Raw genomic sequence first — 7,137 nt, 5'->3', positions numbered from 1 at the left:
ATCGTCGTTAAAACACAATTCGCTTCTCCCATAGAGGTGGATCTGATTTATACACACTTATTTGTACATGATCTCAGCCCCTTAGAGGTAAACTGTGACGTGGGCCAGAAGTAAAGGGGGGGGTGGGCTGTGAGGTCTGCTCAGTGCTACTGTACAGTACAGTACATCTTCCACAGCGTTAAGAAAAGACATCAATGTAATCTCGGGAAACGGCCGTTTAAGAGACATTCAGCACCGGAATGAGAGACGTGGACCAGACTGTGGCTGATTTCAGGAGTCTTTTGCATGATGGGGATGGCTTCGGTTTCTCGGGTTTTTCATGTCTTTTGATATTCAAGTACGAGCAAACTGTACAACTGCATGCAACATACAAGCGGGCCTACGGTATGTGGAGCTAACTCACGTATGTAGTTCGATATCTTTTGTCTGTAGCTGTTTCACTTCACACAAAACACAAAAAGTAAACTGAAAAAAAAATGTGCATGCAGCTTGGAACAGGTTCCAGAGTCATGCTGCCCCTCCTCCTCCTCCTCCTCTTCCTCTTCCGGGTGGGGGGAGGAGTCTACGGGCCAAACCGAGGATGAGCTGTGTGGCGTTTGGGTCCTGACCGATCCGCTCGAGGTCGGTTATTTTAACATTCGCAGAGACGCGCGAGGGGAAACTGCGCGCGCGACCCTTATTCGTTTTTCAAAATCCGGACCAAAATAATAATAAAAAAAATTAAAAATGAACCCAAGATGGGATAAATGCCTTTTTTCTGGTTTTGTTTCTTTTTTTTTTGCAAAAAGTTAAACTTTTTTCTTCTTTTTTTTTTGTAAAAAAATCAAGCTCTTGTGCTTGTGTTTTAAATCTCAAAATAATTTCAACGGAAGTTTGGATAAACGTCTTAAACCGTGTGCTAGGGCCGGGGAAACGTACTCCCCCAAACGCTGCAAAAACCAAAGATATATCAACCAACCTTGTTCTCGTGTGGGTGAACAAAGATTTATTTTTTTTCTCTATTTTCTTTACAGTGACGTGATACCCTCGTGATAGTTCAAAGTGACGTAAACTATCTTTTAATGGTCAGCCTCCTGCGAGGCCTAATATACATCTATACAAAGACGACCGAACTGGACTCCCTGCCAGCGGTGGAACGAAGAAAACAAAGATGCACGCTAATCTCATTGTCAAGTGTAAAAATCTAAGCTGCATCATCATCATCATCATCATCATCATATAGTCCCCTTGCATTACATTTGCTGACATTTAACTTATTTTGTTTTTCACTTGGTTTTTTTTGTTTTTTTGTTTCCCTCCATGCACACATCAGACTGACAACATAACATGGACCTTGTACACGTAGTAAAAACATCTTGTGCCAGAAAGAACAAAGAACAACAACAAGGCGTAAAACACAAAAAAAAATAGCGTGGCTTCAAACCAGCCATGGTAAACATATTCAAAATGGGATCTTGCGACAGACGGAAGGACCGGCGGTGTGGCTCCAAGGTCGAGGCACCAGAAGAAGGCCCTGTGCTTCCCACACTTACCGACCCCCAAGGAAGCACCCTGCCCCGGGCGCACAAGTTCCTGGCAGTCTGCTTGGGTTCTGGAGGAGGCCACTGCGGAGAAAATGTGATTCCTCCACCTGTAGGTGTGGAAGTGGATGACCGCTGTCTCCCAGTCCATACATTCCAATGCTTACATACATTTCTTTTGTTGTTTGTTGATTCGGTTGAGAGCCGCCCCGCTTCCTCGGATCCTGTGTGTCTAACGCGTGCCATTTGTCTTTTCGTTCCGAAAGCAGTGTTGGCCACCGCGTGTTACCTAACAGCCCTAGTTTTTCAGTAGACACAGAAAAAACAATGGAAATGAATTATCGAAACGCAGCGCTCTTCGAAACGGCCAAAATTAAACAAGACAGGAGTGATTGTCAGATCTCAACAAAGCTTTCTCAGTGTGACTCTGATTCCGATTATTGTTGTTCTACATTTCTGCCATTTTTTTTTTGTTTTCTCTACAGTACGTTTCATTAAGTTTGTTATTCACTAAATGACTCAGTGCTATTGGTCCACTAGGATCTGACCCCGGCGGGCCCGGAGGAGCTGTCGAGGGACGACTGGGAAGCTCGTCGAGTTAGGGAGGCTAGTGTAGGATCCACCAAGGAGGAAGGCGGGAACAACTTGTACCAACCGATTACTGTGCTTGTTAAGTCCAGTTCCTCCAATAGGATTTGTGCAACTCCCATGAAGCTTTTGTGGTCCATGCGCCCATAGTCCCCCCAGACAATCACCTGAAGGCACAGACATAGCGCAGAGAAACCAATAAAGTGTAGCCCAACAAAATCAATACAAATATTGTAAAAGGGAAGAGTAATATTTCTCTCTCAAAGTTATTAAAGTGGTCCAGAGGTTGGGCCGGTCCAGACCTGAATAAACACGTCAGTTTTGGATGGTGAGAGAAAATTTATTTTCTTTTATTACCTGTAAGACTTTACCCTGTGGGCTCTCCTCAAAAAGCAGTGCTTGCTGGTACAGCGGGTCAAGTGTTTTCCGTGCAATCTTGGTTTTCTTTTTGGCGACGTACGCCCCATTATTCAGCAGGTAGACCTTGACATACGGTGCTGGAGGCAGAGACAAAACAATAAAAAAGCCATTAGTGGGAGCAAAGACAATCACCAATATAGTCTAGATCGGATCCTAGATCGGTTATGTATTCATGGGAAGCAACCATAAAAAAGCAAGCTTTAGTACAGCCTGTCTGTAGCACTTCAGTGAGGTATGGAGGGGATGTTATATATTAATGTATGGATGGGATAAGATGGATGTAGGAAAAGGATTGGAATTAGCCTAATATGATAAGATGCTTCACTATTTCAAGAAGGATGTGGACTTTACCGGGGAGAGATTTCGATCCTGGCTTTTGTACGAGTCCCCGTGCTCTAATAACCTCAACCTCCAGCTGGCCCTTTTTGTCCATCATGCCGATCTGGATATCACCTGGCAAATGGAAAAGCCAAAAGACGTTCAGCCGAATATACTGGGAGGTGGGAAAAGATCCATATGATGAGGAAGGTTTAAGCCAGAAAATTACACCTTAGGAGGAGACAAGTATACAGGGGCTAGCAAAAAAGATGACAAGATGAGACAAGAAAATAAAAGACAGGAAATATAGTATAGAACGGAACAGAACATGTGCTAAATTACAACATTCATGTGGAACAAATATGTGGAACTTGTGTAACCCCTAGCTTGCCCGGGTCAAAAGGTTCCCTCCTGTGTTTTATGTAGTTATTTGTATGAGGGATGTCTATGTAATATATATCACGTCTGAGCCCCACTCAGCTTCACCTGTCAGTCTCTGGGCCATTTCCTGTGTGAAGTGATAAATAGGCCAGGGATGGCAGTAAAGAGGGGGAAGGACACTGCAAGAAGCCACATTTATGGCACACATGGGAAAAATTGTTTTAGAACTGGGAAACTTGTCAGTTTGTAGGCCCAGTTGAGCAGAAAAGAAGCTAGCACATTGTTAGCTACTCTACTAGCGATTAGTGTAGGATCGCCTGGTTCTAGACCAGGCAATGCAACCGCTCCACTGAGTTGACTGATTCTTTTGGTCTGGCATCGTGGTGTGAAACAGCTGTTTCTCGCTTGAAAAAGCAATTATGCAATGAACTGAAACCTCCTCGCTCTCTTTGCCTTGTGTTGCAAACTAGCTACATTTCCAACAGTGAAAATGGCACCCCAAATTGTGATTGCAGAGGACCTTATGGACGAGGATGCATTTTACTGTGTTATGGCTGACTTGGATATTCAACTGTATTTATTCGAGCCAGAGTATACAACCGCAGAAATGCAGTACAGAGAGGCCAAGGCTGCTGCTGCATTAACCAAGCAAGAGGATACAGCCGGCGGGGACGATTCAGAACTTGACCCGTCGAGTAGAGGTATTCTCGGGTCCACCCAAACCCTAGGACACGAGACCCAATGGACCTGTAGGGATCTGGATCCACATTTTATACAATCAGGTCCGGGTCAGGACCCTTTCTATTACCGCGGGTCCCGGGTCTGTTTAATATCATGTGTAATACCCGAGTGAATCAGAGAAGACCTGGCTGTGCTGAGAGAGCAGAGGTCAGACTCGTCCCAGACAGCACAAATGACAAAAAATTAGCAATGCTAATGTTAGCAGCCACGGCACCAAATGAGCAGTCGTTACTATAGTTCAAAAGGGCAAACAGTCGACGTTATTTATATTGTGCTAGATGCAACAAAACTGCAAATCTGATTCTAAACGAGTCGCATTTGTCATCCGTGACCGTGACAGCAAGTGGACTTCTAAACTGAAATAACGAGTGGATTAGCCATGCTGTTTTAATCAGCAAGAGAGGAACAAAAGAACACCTGGATGTATTTTACCAACTCTCTTGTCAAGGAGGGTGGAATATATGGGACACAGCCAGGCACAGGGGAGAAAGAAGGCTACTAACATTATTACATTAGGTAAGACACAAAGGTTTGATTTGACAACTTGTAAATCAACGTTAACTTGGTAATAGCAATCAGCTGTGAAATCAGTACCGACTGGGTCTGTGTCTCCCGACCGGGTTCGGGTCTGACATTTCTCTGTTCTGCATGGGTCCGGGCCCCAGCTTTCAAATAATAGATTGGTCCAGTTCGGTTCTGGGTAGTACATTTCCAACCTCTGCTGCCGAGAGAAAACAGCGACTGGTGGGGCCTTTGCTCAAATTGCCCTCTGATGCCAACAGAACCGGAATCCATCCATCCATTATCCGAACCACTTATCCTGCTCTCAGGGTCGCGGGGACGCTGGAGCCTATCCCAGCAGTCATCGGGCGGCAGGTGGAGAGACACCCTGGACAGGCCGCCAGGCCATCACAGGGCCGACACACACACACATTCACACCTAGGGACAATTTAGTATGGCCAATTCACCTGACCTACATGTATTTGGACTGGGAGGAAACCAGAGCACCCGGAGGAAAGAGGATGACCTGGGACGACCCCCAAGGTTGAACTACCCCGGGGCTCGAACCCAGGACCTTCTTGCTGTGAAGCGACCACACTAACCACTGCACCGCCGTGCCAACAGAAACCGAATTATTCCGCTAAAATGAATTTCAGCGTGAGCAGTTTTTGTTGGGTGTTGTCGCCGACGGCAACTCTGATACTTTCTTCAGGATCCCGAAGATAAACTGGACAGGACAACCAAGACCAGCAGGGCCGGCAGATGACTACTGAGTAAGTACGCTATGTTTTGGCCAACAAAGTAATAGCTATAGGCTAGTGTGGCGATACACGGCAATGTTGGACAAGTGGTTTTCTCACCACGTTTGTACTGTTTGCATGGCAACCTCCTGTTACCCAGATAAATTCTATCGTATATTTTCCCACGTCTCACCAAATTTCCTGTTGGTAAGCACACTGCCCTATCATATTGGCCAAAAAAAGCTGCCTATTGTATTGTCACCATTACGTTATTTGTTGTCCTCACCTAGGTAACTTGCAATTACAATGACCAGTGTTTTGTGTTAACATAGCTGCTAACAGTACAGTATACGATAAAGGCATGTTTGCTGTCGATAAAACTTCAATTTATGTAATTTTTCGGTTTTCTGGTCCAAGTGAAGACCCCCCCCCTTTTTTTTCTCCCCAATTGTACTTGGCCAATTGCCCTATTGTCCAACCTGTCCCGGTTGCCGCTCCACCACCTCTGCTGATCCGGGGAGGGCTGCAGACCACCACATGCCTCCTCCGATACATGTGGAGTCGCCAGCCGCTTCTTTTCACCTGACAGTGAGGAGTTTCACCAGGGGGACGTAGCGCGTGGGAGGATCACGCTATTCCCCCTAGTTCCCCCTCCCCCTCGAACAGGCGCCCCGACCGACCAGAGGAGGCGCTAGTGCGGCGACCAGGACACATACCCACATCCGGCTTCCCACCTGCAGACACGGCCGATTGTGTCTGTAGGGACGCCCGACCAAGCCAGAGGCAACACGGAGATTTGAATCAGGATCCCCATGTTGGTAGGCAACGGAATAGACCGCCATGCTACACGCTACCCGGATGCCCCCATTTCTCTCAGCTGTAATAGAATAGTAGGATCCCCTCTTCACTGCTATACTGGTTTTAAACAGGCTTTAACAACTGTTTTACTTGGAAGGACTGATTAATGTTTTATTTAGTAGAAGTATTTTCTCAGCTTACCTATAGCAGGTGTTGCCAGGGTTTGCCTGCCCACTAACTGTGCCGGTCCCAAGCCATCCAGGAAGTCACTGAACTGACTGTTGGCCCCCAGATTCACTCCAGAGAAGATTAAACTGAACAAACAACACATTTCATTAGATTTTCAAGCGCTGCTGTGTCATCTCACCCCTTAAGGAGTGAGATGACGTAGAAAATCAGACAGCATTGATGAATGACAGGAACATTCAGGAATGGAAATAACCAATGGTGAGAAGAAAATGAGAGTGAAACAAACACTGCAGTTGTTGAAGTGAATGAAATAATTCCTAATGTAGGGAGAAAGGGGGTTGAGAGCAACGCCATAAAGGAGAAATAAAGCAGAGATTTACGTAGCCAGAGAGAGAGAGAGAGAGACAGAGAGGAGGTGGCAGGAGATGAAAACAGGAAGACTGTGGTTTACTGACTTTCCCTCAGAGTTGTAACTGTTCATGCTGCCATTGTTGGACTCTCTGCTGGGCTGGCGGCTCATATTCCGAGTCAGCTCTACCGCCATGCCTGTCTCCGTGCTTCTCTGGATGGGTGCACCCTTCTCCTTCTTACTCTTCCCCTCTGAAGCAAAGGGGGTGCAATGCAGAATAAAACATGCAAACAGCGTCATAAGAGCCACTTTTGTTGGTTTCTCGAGTGCAGGTTTTACAAATTCACAACTAAATCCCACATCTGCTGATCACCTTGTTCAACAGCTTCTAAGCCAGGCCAGTCCAGGTATGTGAACTTGACAGCCTTGTGGTTCCAGTTCACCCATCTAACCTGTAGGCTGCTGATGCAACTGACTTTTCTGGCGCAAAGGACCTCACAAATCTGGCTTCTAACTCACTCAATTTGTGTTCTATTAATAAGAATTATCGACACTGGTAAGAAAATTGACAAAATACAGTTTTTTCTGCAC

The 7,137-nt window shown here is 45.9% G+C and overlaps 1 protein-coding gene across 1 annotated transcript in view; it reads right to left on the bottom strand.

Annotated features, from left to right (window-relative positions):
- Nucleotides 1-1,804: 1,804 nt before the first annotated feature.
- rims1b (regulating synaptic membrane exocytosis 1b) overlaps nucleotides 1,805-7,137 on the bottom strand; it is a 155,207-nt gene continuing 149,874 nt past the window's right edge. The window contains exons 30-34 of the mRNA XM_056280117.1: nucleotides 6,653-6,797; nucleotides 6,210-6,322; nucleotides 2,880-2,981; nucleotides 2,466-2,605; nucleotides 1,805-2,275 (exon numbers count right to left, since the gene is read on the bottom strand). Of these exons, the coding sequence (XP_056136092.1) occupies nucleotides 2,057-2,275; nucleotides 2,466-2,605; nucleotides 2,880-2,981; nucleotides 6,210-6,322; nucleotides 6,653-6,797 (719 nt within the window). The 3' untranslated portion in view covers nucleotides 1,805-2,056. The remainder of the gene's footprint in view (nucleotides 2,276-2,465; nucleotides 2,606-2,879; nucleotides 2,982-6,209; nucleotides 6,323-6,652; nucleotides 6,798-7,137) is intronic.

Source organism: Lampris incognitus, chromosome 5 (assembly GCF_029633865.1).
Source record: "Lampris incognitus isolate fLamInc1 chromosome 5, fLamInc1.hap2, whole genome shotgun sequence".
NCBI classification, from domain to species: Eukaryota; Metazoa; Chordata; class Actinopteri; order Lampriformes; family Lampridae; genus Lampris; species Lampris incognitus.
This window is presented reverse-complemented; position numbering and strand designations above follow the sequence as displayed.